At 37.8% G+C, this 18,152-nt stretch overlaps 1 protein-coding gene across 5 annotated transcripts in view; it reads left to right on the top strand.

Annotated features, from left to right (window-relative positions):
- The window catches only part of ezh2 (enhancer of zeste 2 polycomb repressive complex 2 subunit), a 50,586-nt gene that overhangs the window by 19,982 nt on the left and 12,452 nt on the right, over nt 1–18,152 (top strand). For 4 of the 5 annotated variants that reach the window (XM_055657078.1, XM_055657089.1, XM_055657060.1 and 1 more), the window contains 11 exons: nt 826–945; nt 1,458–1,578; nt 2,593–2,781; nt 4,081–4,183; nt 4,785–4,948; nt 9,843–9,934; nt 10,836–11,076; nt 12,139–12,305; nt 12,813–12,907; nt 16,072–16,112; nt 16,230–16,355. In XM_055657078.1, coding sequence (XP_055513053.1) covers nt 826–945; nt 1,458–1,578; nt 2,593–2,781; nt 4,081–4,183; nt 4,785–4,948; nt 9,843–9,934; nt 10,836–11,076; nt 12,139–12,305; nt 12,813–12,907; nt 16,072–16,112; nt 16,230–16,355 — 1,459 coding nt within the window. The remainder of the gene's footprint in view (nt 1–825; nt 946–1,457; nt 1,579–2,592; nt 2,782–4,080; nt 4,184–4,784; nt 4,949–9,842; nt 9,935–10,835; nt 11,077–12,138; nt 12,306–12,812; nt 12,908–16,071; nt 16,113–16,229; nt 16,356–18,152) is intronic. The other variant, XM_055657097.1, reaches the window with a different exon arrangement.

Genomic DNA, 18,152 nt, shown 5'->3' with positions numbered 1-18,152 from the left:
AAAGTCCATGTAAACAACATCCTCTGCCCTACCCTCATCTTTATCACATCCTCAAAACACTCTCATCAAGTTTGTAAGACGAGTCCTGTGCACAAAGTCCTACTGACTATCCCTGTTTGGCCTATTCAAATTCAAGTACATTCTGTCCCTAAGAATACTCTACAATATTTTCCCTATCATTGATGTAAGGCTCACTGACTTGTATCCTAGATTATCCCTATTTCCCTTCTTAAACAAAGGAACAATATTGGCTTCTTTCCAGTCCTCTGGGACCTTGCCTGTGGCTAGAGAGGACACAAAGATCTTTGTCAAGTTCCCAGCCATCTCCTCCCTTGCTTCTCCATTTATATGAGATAGATTACACCAGGTTCTGGGACTTATCCACCTCATTTCAAGAGACCCAACATCACCATCTTTATCTTGCATGATTCGAAGAAGGGTCTCAACCTGAAATGTCACCTATTATAATTGTATACTGCACACTGATCTCATTATCCTCCATGTCCGTGTCCTCTTTTATCCATGAGTGGTTCTACCGTCTATTACCCTCTAGTTTTCAATGTGTGCATACATATCATTGGGATTCTCTTTAACCCAATTTACCAATCGCATTTCTTTGACTCTTCTACTGACCTTCCTAATTCCCTGCTTGAGTTCTTTGAGTACGAGCTGTGAGTTTAGACCAGCAAAACTGGTTTGGTTTTGGTAACCCAAATGCTTGATATTTCTATACTTTCAAAAACTATCTATAGTTTACCATTCTGGTTAGCTGAGTTGAAATAGTAATTTGATCACTTGTGATTTGATACTTCTGTTTATTCCCAGTGTACTGTGGAGAGTGGATTTCCTGAGTTTCCAAAGCAGATAATCCCCCTGAAGACCTTGAATGCAGTTGCCTCAATCCCGGTTATGTATTCATGGTCTCCTCTTCAGCAAAATTTCATGGTATGCGATCTGGACAAGTGAATAATAATTTTACATTTTTCTTTTGGAATACATTCAGAAATTCTATTCTTACGGGGGGGGGGGGGGGAGGTGGTTGGGTGCAATTTTAAATTATATTTGTGTTCTAACTGTAAAATGTAGGTGCTGATTATTGTACACTAACTGTTAATAACTAAAACGTTTCATAAGGACTAAATAAATTTTGTGATGAACATGGCAATAAAACTGGGGGGTAAAGTTTGAACTATGACCTTTTTCAATGAAAAATGTTGTTACTTTAGGTTTGACTTTGTTATTACTGAATTATTCTTCTGAGGCTTTGTACACCTTGTATAATTCATACTTTCCTAAATCGTTGGATGATAGATATTTCATGGCATTCGGGGAAGCAAGCAAAGATTCAGTACATTACAGATTCTGAATTCTGCACTAATTACGAGTGCTGAGATGAACAGGATGCGTGGTATGCTATTTTAACATTTATATCAAAGGAACCTTCTCTTCAATTTAAGGTGGAGGATGAAACTGTTTTACATAACATTCCTTACATGGGTGATGAAATTTTGGATCAGGATGGGACCTTCATAGAAGAACTCATAAAAAATTATGATGGAAAAGTGCATGGAGACAGAGGTAAGACTTTCCATCTGCTACTATGGTAGCATGCCAATTTTATATCTGTCATGTTGCTTTTTCGACTTCTTCAGAAAATCATCTAGTTTCTCTACTGCCTTCAGACTGATGAAGGGTTCCGACCCAAAACATTGTATTTCCATTTCCCTCCACAGATGCTGTCTGACCCGCTAAGTACCTCCAGCAGTCTATTTTTTGTTAAAGTTTAAAAGATGTTTGGACAGATACTTGGATCAGAGAAACAGAAGGATATTGGTCTAAATCGGACAAATGGGATTAGTGTAGATATGCATCACAGCTGGTAGGGAAGGCGTAGGCTTAAAGGATCGTTTCTGTTTCGCACATTTTTATGATTCTTTAAGATCTTAACTCGCAGCCTTTCACATTATTGACCATGTCATCCTCTTTGCATTGTTTTTTTAATTGGATGGATTGTACTAGTTTTGTTTGATACTAGTGAGAGCTAAGGCATTTTGTAGTAATGAATCGCCTCCCAAGTAATAAATTGCCTCTTAATTGCTTGTTTTTCATGGGGTACTGATTTAAGATCAACCATGAGCATATTGAATGGCGGTGCTGGCTCAAAGGGGCAAATGGCCTACTCCTGCACCTATTTTCTATGTTTCCCCAAGTACGCATCTTGTTTTTCGTTTATATGTTGCACGTGGGGGGAAATATCAGTTGACATGCTTTGTTTAGTTTAGAGATACAACGCAGAAACAGGACCTTCGGCCACTGATTCCTCACCGACCAGCGATCCATGTATACTAGGGACAATTTATAATTTTTACTGCAGCCAATTAACCTACAAACCTGCATCTATAAATGATGCAGAACTTCAACTCTGCACCTCTCTCAGCTCGATTGACTCTAAATTGTCAAACCGTTCAGTAAAAAAAGAACCCTCATTTTTATGTAGTACCAAAAACATGCTAATATAATTTCTGGAGGATTTTGAAATTGTCAATTTCATTTGGCTCACACTATTGTTGCAATGTTTTCTCAATGCTGCAGAATGTGGTTTTATCAATGATGAGATCTTTGTAGAGCTGGTAAATGCTCTGACACAGTACAGTGATAATGAAGAGGAGGATGAAGACGAGGAGGAGGATCAGGAGAATAAATCTGAGAAGACGGATGGAAGTGATATCAAAGAAGAAACCAATGAGTCCAGAAAAGATTATCAGGAGATTAATATGGATGGTAAGTGAGTACTTCTGTTTCTACATAGGCATGCTAAAGATAAATTCAGAAACATAACACTATAGAAGGAAAAGTAGTTAGCTGACAGCTAATAAACTACTAACATGTTGTATTTGAGTATTAATGTGTTATCCCAATGATGGGGAGTCCTTTTGTTCTTGAAATGTTTATGGAGATGATTTGTACATGGATATAGGTACTTCAAATCTCTTGAAACCCAACAAATGGCTGTGAATAGGAGTAGGCAGGGAGAAGTGTTGCTAAACTGCAAAAGACTGGACTTGGAAAAGAGGTGTGTATAAAGTAAACAATTAATAAAAGTATATTATGAAGTGCTGAGGAATTGCGGTGGGTGGAACACGTGTGGTCAAGTACCTAAATCCTAGAAGTTTGCAGTTAAATACGATGTGGTTACATATTTTTCTAAATAGGCACTGACTGCAAATGTACGGTAAAGTGATAAAGTTATGCAAAAACTTTAGTTATGCCCAGGATAAGAGTATGCAGTTTTAATGGCTATTTGAACTGAGAAAGAATGCAAATTGATCCTACTGGGAACCAAGTGAGAAGGAGAACTGGAGCAGAAGCCTCTAGTTAAGAAGACATTTCAAAAATCCAATGATTTCTGAATAAAGAAAGCTTCTCTGGTTCAAAAGTCAGGAATGAAGCATCATAACTTCAACATTGAGCATAAGGGGAAAAAAATAACTGGTCCGTTCCTCAGTATTTGTTGCATGTCTTGATCTGAGTGGTTTAGTAGCTAAGTAACTTTTATGGTGCATCTTAAATTCCTGATTGACTGAAGTATTTTGGGGCATTTTATATATAATTGCAAGATTGTCATTTTATGCAAAGAATGATATGATGTAAAATGACCCATTTTACAAACTAACTCCATTGCATTTTATCAAAGAATTTGAAACAAATGAAATCGGGCAATTTGAAAAGAGAAGAGCAGATCAATAGGAAGAGAAGATTTGTTTTGAATTGTCACAAAAATGTCTTCCAAAGCAAAGCCTGGTTTTGCATTTATCTTACTGCAAATCATTTTTTATGATTTGTCGATGTTGTATATTCCCTAGTTTCTTAATGCCTGAAGCACAAAAGTTTGCTTCCTGAACCACAATTTTGATTGAGCTTGCATTTAACCATTAGTATAATTATGTGTAGATCATGTATTTTCACTTGTTTCTTGATTTATTATTAGCATGATAATTTTCTCAACTAATAATGTGGATGGTACATTTTATCCAGTTCTTAAACCATGGAACTTAATATCATTTATTTCTTTTTCCATAGTTAAAGAATGTGATGAAGGGAAAAAAAAACCCTGTGACAAGATCTTTGAAGCAATTTCATCCATGTTCCCAGATAAAGGTACACCGGAGGAGCTGAAGGAAAAGTAAGTACCATTGCAGTTATGAGATTACATAATTGAGCTCTTGTGTTTCAAAACTTCTGACCTTCTGTCAGACAAGAGCAGGGAGAAGAAGAAATGACTGGAGTAGTACAAGTCTTTGATTATATTGGCTGCTTTTCCGAGGTAGTGTGAAGTGAATCTATCTACCATCAGTAGTATTTTCAAATATTTTCGATTTTGCTGGAAAAAACTATTTTGTGTTTCAACATTAACATAAAGGATGTAGTTGCTGTTTAAGGGGCATGTAATTTTTTATGAAAACAAAAATGTAACATTCTATAGGTGTGTAAATAATGGATTTCCCACTTGGATTTCAACAATCGATGAAACCTATGAAAAACATTTTAAGTAGAGTTTGATGGTGTTCTTTGAAAAGTTATCCCCAAATAATGAATCATTGATATTATTGATTTTGCAGTGCATCTCTTTCCCAGAAGTAAATTAGTTAATTCTGTCATCTTTTCCACAGGGCGAATAGAAATATGTGAGAAGTTCGGATTTGTTACTGTTGTGAGGAATTCCATTAAAGGATAAAGTTTTACAATGTAGGCACTGGAACTTTATTTATTTTGTTATTTTTAAGGTACAAAGAACTGACAGAGCAGCAGCTTCCGGGAGCACTTCCTCCAGAGTGCACACCAAATATTGATGGGCCAAACGCGAAATCAGTTCAACGTGAACAGAGCTTGCACTCTTTCCATACTCTCTTCTGCAGACGTTGCTTCAAATATGATTGTTTCCTGCATCGTGAGTACAGTATTATCTTGTTGGCTGCAATCTGCATATTTAATCTCAATAAATATTGGATGTCCAATTATATCTGTAGCTATCGGAGCACATCGGATCTGAAATAGGTGTGGCACGAGTAAAAGCACATTTGTTTGACTGGAAAATCGTACAGCACATTTGAATCTCGCAATCATACATCTGCCAACTAGATTGCTCGAAAATGATCTGTGGGTATAACTGATGAATACAGGAAGCTGAGAGGGGGAATGAAAAGGAAAGTAAGATGACAAAGGATTAAGAGGAGATAGTTAGTTAATGTTCAAAGGATATACAAATTTAAATGCAAGGATGGTAAAATAAAAGTTTGGGTGTATAATCCACGCCTGGAGGCAGAAGATATAGTTGGAATACTTAAATTTAGCACTTTGTATATTGCCAAAATCTTAGTTGCTGGGATGGAGAGATTCTGAAGAAGGGTTTCGGCCCGAAACATTGCCTATTTCCTTCGCTCCATAGATGCTGCTGCACCCGCTGAGTTTCTCCAGCACTTTTGTCTACCTTTGAACATTGAAAGGAAAAGGTATTAAAAAGCCATGCAATGCTTACATATACACGTCCCCGGTTTAGATGTGTCATCCTTTTTTTGCCAAAGAGGTTCAGTTGGAGGTTGCAAAAGGGCTTGTCACATTCTTCCAGTCCTCCTTGGATCTATAGGAGGCAATAGCAATTATATTATCTTTCTTCAAAAAGGGATTGCCAGTTATCTAAAGGCTAGTCAGTTTAAATTCTAATGTAGGAGGCTTTTAAAAGGAATAATCAGGAAAACTGTTAGTAGGCACTCCTGGATATTTGAGGAAAATTAATGCTTCACTATCCCTTTTGTTGCTTCATCAAAATAAATCAAAGGCTGTTCATGAGAGGAATGCAGTAATTTAGTTGCACTGGATTTTCAGAAATTGTTTGATACAGTGAGTGGCAACATGGGTAGGAAATTGGCTTGAAGGCGAAAAGGAGAGAAATGTAAATTGTTGCCCAAGGCTTCTGCTGATATCTTTTTTACTTCCATTGCTTACATCAGTTGGATGCAGTGGACTAGGTAAAATGTTCTATATTTGTGAGAGACACAACGTTTTAAAGTGGATATCAGTGAAGGCAATAGAAATGGACTGCAAGGTGATGCTGGCATACTAAATGGACAGATTTCCAGTTAAAATTTAAACACAAAGCAAAGTGAAACATTTTGATAGGAAAAAAAATCAAAGGTTGGAATTCTAAAGGATGTCGGGAACGGAGGTATGTAAATATATGCATACATTTCTGAAATGTTGAGCGTTAGAAAAAATGGCTAGTAAAATATATAGGATCCTGTAATTTGTAAATGGAGTACATAGAATTTATGCTGAGCCTACACAAAAAATGATTGGATCATAAGAAAGACTGGATAGACTTGGTTTATACTCTCTAGAATTTAGAAGATTGAGAGGGGATCTTATAGAAACTTACAAAATTCTTAAGGGGTTGGACAGGCTAGATGCAGGAAGATTGTTCCCGATGTTAGGGAAGTCCAGGACAAGGGGTCACAGCTTAAGGATAAAGGGGAAATCCTTTAAAACCGAGATGAGAAGAACTTTTTTTCACGGAGAGAGTGGTGAATCTCTGGAACTCTCTGCCACAGAGGGTAGTTTGAGGCCAGTTCATTGGCTTTATTTAGAGGGAGTTAGATGTGGCCCTTGTGGCTAAGGGGATCAGGGGGTATGGAGAGAAGGCAGGTACGGGATACTGAGTTGGATGATCAGCCATGATCATATTGAATGGCGGTGCAGGCTCGAAGGGCCGAATGGCCTACTCCTGCACCTAATTTCTATGTTTCTATGTTTCTATAACTGAAGTAGTCCATTACATTGTGGTCACTTGTATTTTAGGAAGGATGTTAAAGTCCCAAAATAGGTTTAGAAGAGATTTGTTATGATCATACCAGGAATGAGGGATTCCAGCAATAAAGTTAAACCTGATTTGCTGCAAGTGTTTGCCTTGGAGTTCTGAAGGTAGAGAAAATATATCATAGAAGTGTACAGATTATGATTGGCTTAGAGTAAATTGAGTGTCCAGGATCAAGAATATGGCTAAAATCTTGGGCAAAAAGTTACAAAGTGGGTCTTTTGTCCAGAATCGTTACGATACAGAACTAATTGCCTGCAGGATTGTTGGAATTTAATCAAATAACTTTCAAAAGGCGAGTAGAGGCAAATGCTTAAGAATGAATAATTTGCAACGCTATGGAGAGAAAGCAGGGGAATTATACTTGATGATCAAAATGTTGCCCTATACTATTAGAATTCTAAGATTACCACCTCTCATCTGCTGAATTAGTAATCCACCATGCTGAGTGAAGGCAAGGCAAACAAGGTGCAGGCTGTAGGACTTCAGCTACTTGAACCACTGGGATCACTTCTGGGGCAGAGTTGACCTATTCAAGATGAACTGGTTGCATCTGAACCAGAGGCGGTGGTGAAGTTTGTTAGTACGAGTTGGGATAATTTAAACTAGTCTGGCTGGACAGTGGGGTGCAGAGTAGTAATGTATCCAATGAGAAAGTTGAAGCAAATTCAGTGGGCAACCCAGTTGAGGGCAGAAAAGAAGGCTGATACACCAAATTGTATTAACTTTAATGCAGGGATTCAGATTCAGATTCAATTTAATTGTCTGAAAAAAAAAGGTTTAATTCCCAACCTTTTTTGTCCACCCCTGGCAACTTTAATAGCACATAACAATGTTATTTTACTTATTTATGAACAACTAATGATGAACCAAACGCAGTCAGTTAATGAGGAAAAAAATATGTACAAATCCAGAATCAACAAATTTACCCACTGGGTAGGCGAAATTTACTGGGGGTAAATTTATCCCAGGTTAGGAACCCTTGTTTGAATACAAGAACCCCCATGGGTAAGGCAAATTAATGGATTGTCACATGGGATTTTAATATAACAGTTGTAACGGAAACATGGTTGAAGGATGCACAGTACTGGCGGCTCACTGCTTCAGGATGCTAATGCTTCCAGCATGACAGAGGAGGTTGACGCATTATTTATTACGGAGAAATTTCAACAGTAGAGGACATCCAGGGGGGTTATGTTCAGTAAGGGTGTATGGGTAGACATGGAAATAAAAATGTACTATCATTTTTATGGGATTATGCTATGGTCCCCCAGTAGGCAGGGGGAATTTGAAGATCAGATACATGAGGAAATCACAAATAGGTGTAGGTGTAATACGTTTGTAATAGTAGGTGATTTTCAATTTCCCTAATGACTGGAAGTACCTTGGTGCTCAGGAATTAGATGGGGCAAAATTTAAGTTCTCTGAAGCAATATATAGAGATTCTTCCTTTTCTTAGGAAATGAGATTGGACAATTGGTTGATATGCCAGTGGGATACCACTTTGGGACTAGTGACGATAATTTTATTTGTTTTAAACACAGCCGCACCTAATAAAGCATTTATTCCTTCCAACACAGTCGTACCTAATAAAGCATTTATTCCTTCCAAACACAGTCTGACCTAATAAAGCATTTAATCCTTCCAAACACAGTCGGACCTAATAAAGCATTTATTCCTTCCAAAACAGTCGGACCTAATAAAGCATTTATTCCTTCCAACACAATCATTTATTGCAAGTACATTGCAGACTCACAGTTCAGTTGATTCATAGCTTAGAATGACAGTCGTGGCCTCTCCCTCGCAATCTTGCAGAGTGACTGACTCGTGTCCAGGCATCCGGGGGTTTTATAGTTCTGCACCCCCCCACCCCTCTTTCTTCCCCCCCCCCCCCCCCCCCCCCCCCCCCCCCAAGGGGGTGTTACCTTCATCGCGGTGATTGACAGGCGAGAGGACCAATCAGCTCATCTCAAGGTTTTTTAAACACATAACTTTTTTTATTTTTCATCGATGGGAAAAATCCTTGGGGCTGGCTCAGCGGAGGAAGACTGAGTAAGATGGCCAAAAATCATAGCGATACAGGGTAGTGTTTTTTCTAAAATTAATATACAGTACAGACAGGAAATGGTCAAGATGAAACTTTTAATTATATACATGGTCATGAAAATGACAGGACTGGTCCTCAAGTTAAAATCATAAATTGTGGGGACGGTAATTTGATGGCATAAAGGGAACTCCGAAAAATTGATTTGGAGAAACTATTTGCAGGCAAACGGACATTTGACAAGTAGAAGGCTTTTTAAAGCAGAATGGGAAGATTAATATGCCCTACATATCCATGTGCTTTCCAAAGGCCTCTTAAAAGCCACTATTTTATCTGCCTCCACCACAGGATATCTCTTGGCTATAGGGATAAAAGTTAGCTAGGGAAAATAGGTTTCCTTGAGGATCTGTGTGGTAATCTATATGTGGAGCTAAAGAGAATGGACGAAGTAGTAAATTAATACTCATCTTCATTTACCATGATGAAGGACATGAAAGCTAGTAAGTTTGGGAATGATATCTACAGCATGTCAACATTACAAAGGAGGAGTTGGATGTCTTGAAATGCAAAGAGGTGGATAAATCCCTACGCCTGACCGAATGTACCCTAGAATGGTATGGGAAGTAAAAGAGTTGATTGTGGGGCCCTGGGAGACATTTTTTGTACCTTCATTAGCCTTGGGTGAGGTACAGTACTTGGAAGACTGGAGAGTGCTGATATTTATTTATAAACTGCTACAGGATAAGCGAGGGACTTAAAGGCACTTGACAAATGACAAAAGACTGTTGAGGCATTATACGCCTTATTCTTGCAATTTTAAACAGTCTGCTTGAAAGATAAATATTCATTTGTTATCTCTATTGAAGTTTTGATATAAACTTGTTTTAATGAATGTTCAAGAAATTTATGGTGATTATCTTTCTGATCCAGCTTTTCATGCTACTCCTAATACATATAAACGAAAAACTCCTGAGACCAGAGCAGAGACAGAACAATGTGGACCAGATTGTTGTTTGTTTCTGGTGAGAAGTTTTTTGCATCTACTTTTCTATCTTGTGGTTTTAAAATGCTGAGGGAAGCTATAATAATTTGTGCATTGTGGTTCCTATTATGGTCCTAATTTATGAAGTTTATGCTTTGAGCAGCACCTGAGCTGTTTGAGGACCAAGCTAATTTCAGTACGTTACTGAGATGTTAACTTTTTGATGTATTAAACTGATAGTGCCCTCTCTGTTGAGAGAGTACAAAAATCCCATGGCATAACTTTCACGAAAAGGAGTGTATTATCCACAATGTTTTGCTGAATACCTATGCAATGGTCAGTGTTACTTAAATATTACTGGAACACTACAGCATTGTTTGGGAGATTGCTATTGATAAATAGCTCTCATGTTTTGTGCATTATAACTGAGTACTCTTCAAAAGTCTATTCAAAAGTGTCTTGAAACAAATGTGAACGTCTGTCCTTTTTAAAAGAATATTTTAATTTCACAACTTCAAGATTCTCCTAGATTGAAGTAAAAGTTAGACGTGATATAGGGAAGTTCACCAGCATATTAAAATTACTGACCAATTGTAATCTAAGGAAAAATCCATGAGGATTAGCACCAAAAATACATGCCATGATAATGGAATCTAAATAACCCTATTGTTTCACAATATTCTTGGTTGCTACATGAGGACATCGAGATTTTTCAGACTCACCGTGGTCCTGTTTTTTGTGATCCATACAATGGCCATCGCGAGTTCTGCAGATTAAAAATTATCGTCATCTCTAACATTATGTGTAATTAGCAGTATCTGTTAGATAATATTTATATGCTAAAAGCACTTTATAAATGCAATATTTGTTTCCAAAGTGCATCATACTACACCCTTGGTGAATTACACAATCGTAATTTGTAATACGATTATGTTATTTAGGATGGAGCAAAAGATTTTGCAGTGGCTTTAACAGTCGAGCGTATAAAAACACCACCAAAACGTCCAGGTGGCCGTCGCAGAGGACGCCATGCAAACGGCACAAGCCGACCCAGCACTCCAACAATAAACACGTCTGAGGCTAAGGATACAGATAGTGACAGAGAGGCTGGGACAGATACTGGTGGTGAGATAAATGACAAAGATGATGAGGACAAAAAGGATGATACCACAAGCTCTTCTGGTAAGAGAAATTGAATTAAATTTGATTAATTTTTTTAAATGACATTGATACAAGATTTTGGAGAGATTTGAACTCCTTGTTGGGATGAAAGCCAGTGTAACTTAGTGAGCATTGGGGTGATCAGTAAAAAAAAATGGTGCTTGTTAAAATACAGATAGCAAAGTTGCATGAAGTGATTAACAAAATGTAAAATACGAATTGTCAAATGTTTAAGGTTTCAGCAGAAGATAATGTAATTACTGTGGATGCAATCACCTTCAAAGATATCTATACAGCAACTCATTAAACTATTCAAGCAAAAAGCAGCTTCCTAACTATGATAAGAATATCCATATCCTTATTGGTTGTGATGTTGTAATGACTTTAGTTAAGCATTTAGATGTGTGTGACATGTTTCTTGTCACCTTGTCTGCTTTGCTGTACAAGTCAATTGGTTGCTATGTTGACAGATCAGCCTGCATTTAGGTTTTGATATTTTTGCAGCCATATCTTGAATTTAATCCCCAATTCTCCCTTAGTTAAATGGGGAAACTTTATTCAATATATATTTGCCCTTGTTGCTTGTTGCTGGGCAATATCCTCTGTATTTCTATGATGTCTGATATTTTAAACAAAATTTACAACTTCTTTGGCCATGGTGTGACCTTCTGCGGCACATGGCCTTCCAGATTAGCAAAGCTGCCATTACATCGTCGATGGGGCATTCTCTGCTGCACGGAGTCTTCTGAATAAGCACCGCACCATTGCTGGCTTCCTTCCGATGGAAACTTGAGTGTTCAGACGTTGTAGAAATTGCAAACTAGGGACTGAGTATAGAACAATTTACGTAAATTTGAGTTTACGCAAGTCGTCTATTGCATAAATTGGGGAGTGTCTGTATCTCCTTTCAAAATGAATGGCAGTTAATTAGGTCCGTGGCATAGTAAAGAATAAAAGTATATAAACATTTGTTTGAATATACAAAGGTGGTTTTGTGTGTGTGTGTGTGTATATATTTTCATTTTAGTCTGATGATTTTTCAATCCATGCCCTTTTGCTAATTATAGACTATTATTCATGCAGAGGCAAACTCCAGATGTCAAACTCCTGTTAAGATGAAGCTCACTTCTGAACTTTCTGATGTGGAATGGAGTGGAGCTGAAGCCTCGCTGTTCAGAGTTCTGCATGGCACTTACTACAATAACTTCTGTGCTATAGCCAAGTTGTTAGGCACCAAAACATGCGGACAGGTGAAATACAGTATATTGCAATATTAATCAGTATGAGATTCTTTTGGTGAAACAGATGAGTGATTTATCTTGTGCTTTTTGGAAAGAAAATCCCTGAAAATTAGTAATCAAAGTAAATTGCATGTCTTTTGTGAAATGCAGAAATTGGAGTAATTCAGTTGTGATTACAATCCAATAGTGGATATGAATGATTTTTAAATGACTTACTATTTTTGTCCATTTACAATAAGGATATTTAGTGGACTGAGAGGTGTTGACTTTCAACACCGAACACTATTCAAAAAATATTGTCTTCATTAAATTGAAGCATATTTTCAAAAATAGCTATTTTCAAAGTCTTTCTAATTTGAGAACATGTCATTGGTTTCCGAGTTATGATTTTGATTCAGCATCATCTGTAACAATCTTGTGTTTTTTGCCATCATATTTGTACATTTAGGAATAAATGACAAAAGCATAGTTTAGATTGTATATTCATGTGTTTAAATCAGTTATTGTCTAATTTAGGTATATGAGTTTGCAGTGAAGGAATCTAATATTATTGCTCGTGTTCCTGCGGAAGATGCTGATACACCTCCCAGAAAAAAGAAGAGAAAGCATCGGTAAGGATCATTTTTCTTATGCGTCTTAATCTTTAAATTAACATTAGGATAACATGAATTGCTTGTTACCTGCTAAATTAAACCTATCGGGTTAGGAGGCACAGGCCGGAGAATGGGGTTGAGAGGGAATAATAGCTCAGCCATGATTGAATGGCAAGTAGATTTGATGAGACGAATGGCCTAATTCTCGTAGAACATTTACAATTATAGACTCTGAACATTTCATTTTCTATAATTTAATTTGTGGAGCATCAAGATAACGGTCATGGATTGGCTTAATGATCGAAATACCTTTTTTTAATTTTTATTTCCTAAACATATCCTTCTATTAAGCGTTTCTCTTATGTGCTGAAGACTCGGCAAGATATGATTCTGTATTTTGACCAGGAGACCAATAATTGTCATTTTGCTTACTCGCTGTGAATCTATTTAAACCAATGGGCCAGGAGGCGACTGTCATCTATTCCAATGTGTTTCTTAGAATGCAACACTCTGGCATTTGCAAATTTTGCAGAAAATCAAAAATCTGCAAAAGGATGTTTTAAATTAAGATACTGTATCTGAACATGAGTGTTCAATGTCCGTCACTGCCAGTCAATGGTGCATCCTCATCATTTATAATTTCTTGGTTGAGGCAGAAGCAAGGATCTCAATATATGTTATGATATGTCAAAATTAACAACCACAATTGCTAATTTTTTTTTTGTTCAATGAAAATCTCAAAATCATGCAAAGCAACATTTTAAAAACTCCTAATCCAGTGACTAATCTTCCCTCATTTTGGAGAAACTATCCCTCAATGGGTTGCCTTTCATTCAATTCTACCCTAATCTCGTCAGGTTAGCTTGGACAAAGCCTTCATTTTTACATTCCCATATTCCACTCATCGGTGCTCTCTTCCCCTCTCGAATGCTCTCATATTCTTTGAGCAGTTCATATTCTTTGAACAGTTCTTGGGGATTTCCGCTTGCTGCTGTTTTGTATATTGCTGTATGCTAGAGTCTTGAGAGTTCCCAACTACACAGTGGTCATTAAAATATGTAGCTAAATGTTGTATGACATTTCTGGAGAGGTAATCCAAGAATGAAGCCATTTTCATTTTCATTATGTGAAACTATGCTCTGAATGCTGACTACCCCTTCAATGCTGGAAAATTGGCAAACATTTATCTGTCACAATATTCATGGTGCTGCCTCAGCAATCAAGCTTTTGACAAGAGAAAATTTGAATATGTGATTATCCACCATTCTCACAGTAAAGATTCAAAAACAAATTAGCATCAATAGGCAACATCAATTGTCATATTCCCAATGTTTCCTTTTATAGCTGGGATCATTTGCAAGATTCAAGTGTAGGAGATGACCATAATCCTTATAACCATACACTGGCTCAGGTGGACTTGGTTCTCAGACCCGTTAAACGTTGAGTGTTGGCCAACCTTAAACAGGACCTATGGTTCTAGACTCTCACCAGTGGAAACTCTACATCCACTCTATCTATGGTTTTCATTATTCTTTAAGTTTCAACGAGGTCCCCCCTCAATGTTCTAAACTCCACCAGGTATAGGCCCAGTGCTGTCAAACGCTCATCATATGCTAACCCACTCATTCCTGGAATCATTCTTGTGAACCTCTGGACCCTTTCCAGAGCCAGCACATTCTTCCTTGAATATGGGGCCCAAATTTGCTCATGGTACTCCAATTGCAGCCTGGCCAGCTGCAATTGGCACCTCTGATTTATGGATTCTCTCTGCATTTAGAAAATAATCTATGCCTTTATTCTTATTACCAAATGCGTGACTCTGCACTTTGCTATACTGAACTTCATCTGCCACTTCTCTGCTCGCTCTCCTAACCGGTCCAAATCCTTCTGCAGGTTCCTTGCTTCCTCTACACTGCCTTCCCCTCCATCTATCTTAGCATAATCTGCAAACTTGGTCACAAAGCCTTCTATCCCATTATCCAAATCATTAATATACAACGTGAAGAGAAGCAGCCCCAGTACCGACCCTTGCGGAACTCCACGAGACACTGGCAACCAACATGATAAAGCGCCTTTTATCGCGACTCTGCCTTCTACCATCCAGCCAACCCTCTATCCATGCAAGTATCTTCCCTTTAATACCATGGGCTCTCATCTCCCCTAGCAGCCTGACGTGTGGCACCTTATCGAAGGCCTCCTGAAAATCTAGGTAAACAACATCTGCAGCCTCCCCTGTCTGTGTCCTCAAAGAACTCCAGCAGATTCGTCAGGCAAGATCTTGATCAAAACCATGCTGACTTCGGTCTATTTTATCGTGAACTTCTAAGTGCATAACCTCATTCTTTTTTAATTCACTCTAAAATCTTACCAACCACTGAAGTCAGGCTAACCGGCCTATAGTTTCTGTTCTTCTGCTATGCTCCCTTGTACAGCGCGGTGATATTTGCGATTTTCCAATCTTCAGGAACCACTCCTAACTCTAGTGATGCTTGAAATATCACAGTTAATGCCTCCACAATCTCTGAAGCCGCATCCTTCAGAACCCTGGGGTGCAGTCAATCTGGGCCAGGTGATGTATCCACCCTCTGACCTTTCAGATTTCCTAGAACCTTCCCCTTGGTTATCGCCACTCCACTAACTTCCACCCCCTGACTCGCTAGGATTCCAGACACACTACTGGTGTCTTCCATTGTGAAGACTGATGCAAAAAATGTTTTCAAATCCTCTGCTATTTCTTGATTTCCTGTTATCACGTCTCCTGCATCATTCTCTTGCGGCCCAACATTCACTCTTGCCTCTTTTTTACTCTTTACATATCCGTAGAAACTCTTGCTGTCTTCTTTTATATTATTAACTAGCTTGCATTTTTCATCTTTTCTCTCCGTATTGTTTCTCTCCGTATTACCCGTACTTAATTAATTTCCAGACACCAAAGGACTGAATTTTGTTTCAGCTGGCCATTTCCTGGAAGCATTTTGTCAATGTTATAGTGCCTTAGTTATGTGTGAATAATCCAAAAGGCACTTGGGAATATGGAAAATTAGTTTTCATTTTGGTAAAAACTTGACATTTTAACATTTACTCATTCCACCTGGCAGAATCTAACAAAATGGTTGGCAGCATTTATTGTATTGTGTTTTATAATATGTTAGCACCTAAACATGATTTTCTACATATTTCAGGTTGTGGGCAGCACACTGTAGGAAAATACAACTGAAAAAAGGTTAGTCATCTAATTTGACTTTATTAAAACGTATGACTTTCTCTATAAAAAGACCCAAAGCAATCTGCATTTTTCCTTGCCAGTTTGCTGATTCCCTTTTTTGGTTGTTTTACCTAGATGGTTCATCCAATCATGTTTACAACTACCAGCCTTGTGATCACCCACGTCAGCCCTGTGACAGCTCTTGTCCTTGTGTCATGGCTCAAAACTTCTGTGAAAAGTTCTGTCAGTGCAGCTCTGAATGTAAGTATAATAAATAGCAATAACATCATTTTGGAGGGTAGTTTAATGTTTTTTTTAACAAAATCCCTCTTTCCTGTGTGTTTTTTGAACATGGCTAGCAATGACCATGACTAGGCAAAATGATGTTATGACTATTATTATCAATCTGTATAGCATTATTCAAATTGATATCCTTCAGGGCATGGCAATTTTCATTATTGCACCACCTCTTTAAGTGACCTTATGGTGGTTGATTTTGATTTTATTTCTAAAGTGCCTAAGGCTGTGCCAATTTCTAAAACATTGACATTTTGTAATTTGCAATATCATGCCTATATTGAACTCTTCACTGCAGGAGCCAACTGATTTGACCAGCTGTTCAGACATCTGTATTTGTTGCAGAGACCAAAGATGGTATTGTACAATAACACTCATCAGATGACTGACAAATGCAGTAATGCCAATTGTGTTCAAACAGCTGATCAAATCGGCTTTAGCACATGGACTTGAAAGGGGAAAACACAACAGTTTATTTCCATTGTCATTGCTGAAGTGGCAGCTGAAGTGGAGTTCTCTTAATAAAATTAAAAAAAAAAAATAGTCATTGATCATGTTTGATTAATGTGATCTGCTACTAATCTGACTCCATTATCTAGGATTTGGTGTAGGTCAGAAAGTCTTTAGAGCTCCTCCTCAAAGGGCAGAGCCTTTGACTAGTTTAAGACTGAGAGAGGTACATATTTGAAATGCAAGTAGACTTAAACGTCACTGGGGTTGGAAGAGAGTATGACAGTGAGGTTACAATTGGATCAGCTCCAATCTTAGTGAATGGAGACCTAACTTGAGAGATCTGGGTGGCCATCTGAATATCCACCTTTAATCTTAATTGTTTTTTAAAGACACATTTGTGGGATGGACGGGACTTGGCATGGGTCAAGATAGCTGTAATGGAATTTAATCATGTCTGAGCAGCATCTAATATTATTGTGCTTATAATATTAATGGGTGCACACCTTTAACAGCAGATGTATCATGCATATAATGTTCCTTTCAGAATATAATCTTCAGCCACATAGACAGATTTTCTATTTTATTTAAATACGAAATGTCCAATCCAAAGATTTTCAAACGTTGCTTACGGTCACCTTCTAAACTTCCATTCCCTCGCCACACCAGTTTAGAAATCTATGGTCTGAGGTGGAGTTTTCCTCTGACTTTGTCAAATGTTGTGTTGCTGACTTGGAGCCTCAAATTTCCAACCATTTTAATCCATGCATTTCTTCTAGCAAACAGGATAAATTGTCATAATCTGCTTACTTAAAATTTTGACCCTTAGTAGACACTGTTCCTTCTTGAGAAGGTCATGAAACAGATTGTCCCAAAATTGATGACTGCCTGTACGTGCGCTGCGTTATTTTTATCATCAAGGCCCAGGCGCAGTCTTCATCATGGTTTTCTTGGCATGGGCTATCCACAGCAGAATTATATTTTACAGTTAGTGAACATCCCAAACTCACTGGTAATAATCTTAGCATGGTTGGGTAATTGAATATTCATATATCTTTGTCATAAACAATCATTCAGATAAACTTTAGATATGTTAAAAAAAAAGGTTTTGTTTTTGCAGTTAGAAAACACATAATTGATTTAAATTTATCCAAGATTGACTGCTGGGGGAAAAAGTTGGTAGTTAATGTCTCCAATACATTTCAATAGCATATTTTATTCCCAGCCAAGTTTGACCCAATGCAAGCTCAGAGGGCAAACATCCCAACCTGTGCTGAAGATGTCTGCAGAAAATTATGCTTTTGCATTGTA

The sequence above is a fragment of the Leucoraja erinacea genome, chromosome 2, assembly GCF_028641065.1.
Source record: "Leucoraja erinacea ecotype New England chromosome 2, Leri_hhj_1, whole genome shotgun sequence".
In the NCBI taxonomy this organism is placed as follows: domain Eukaryota; kingdom Metazoa; phylum Chordata; class Chondrichthyes; order Rajiformes; family Rajidae; genus Leucoraja; species Leucoraja erinaceus.
The sequence above is the reverse complement of the archived record's forward strand: the minus strand, read 5'-3'. Positions and strand labels throughout refer to the sequence as shown.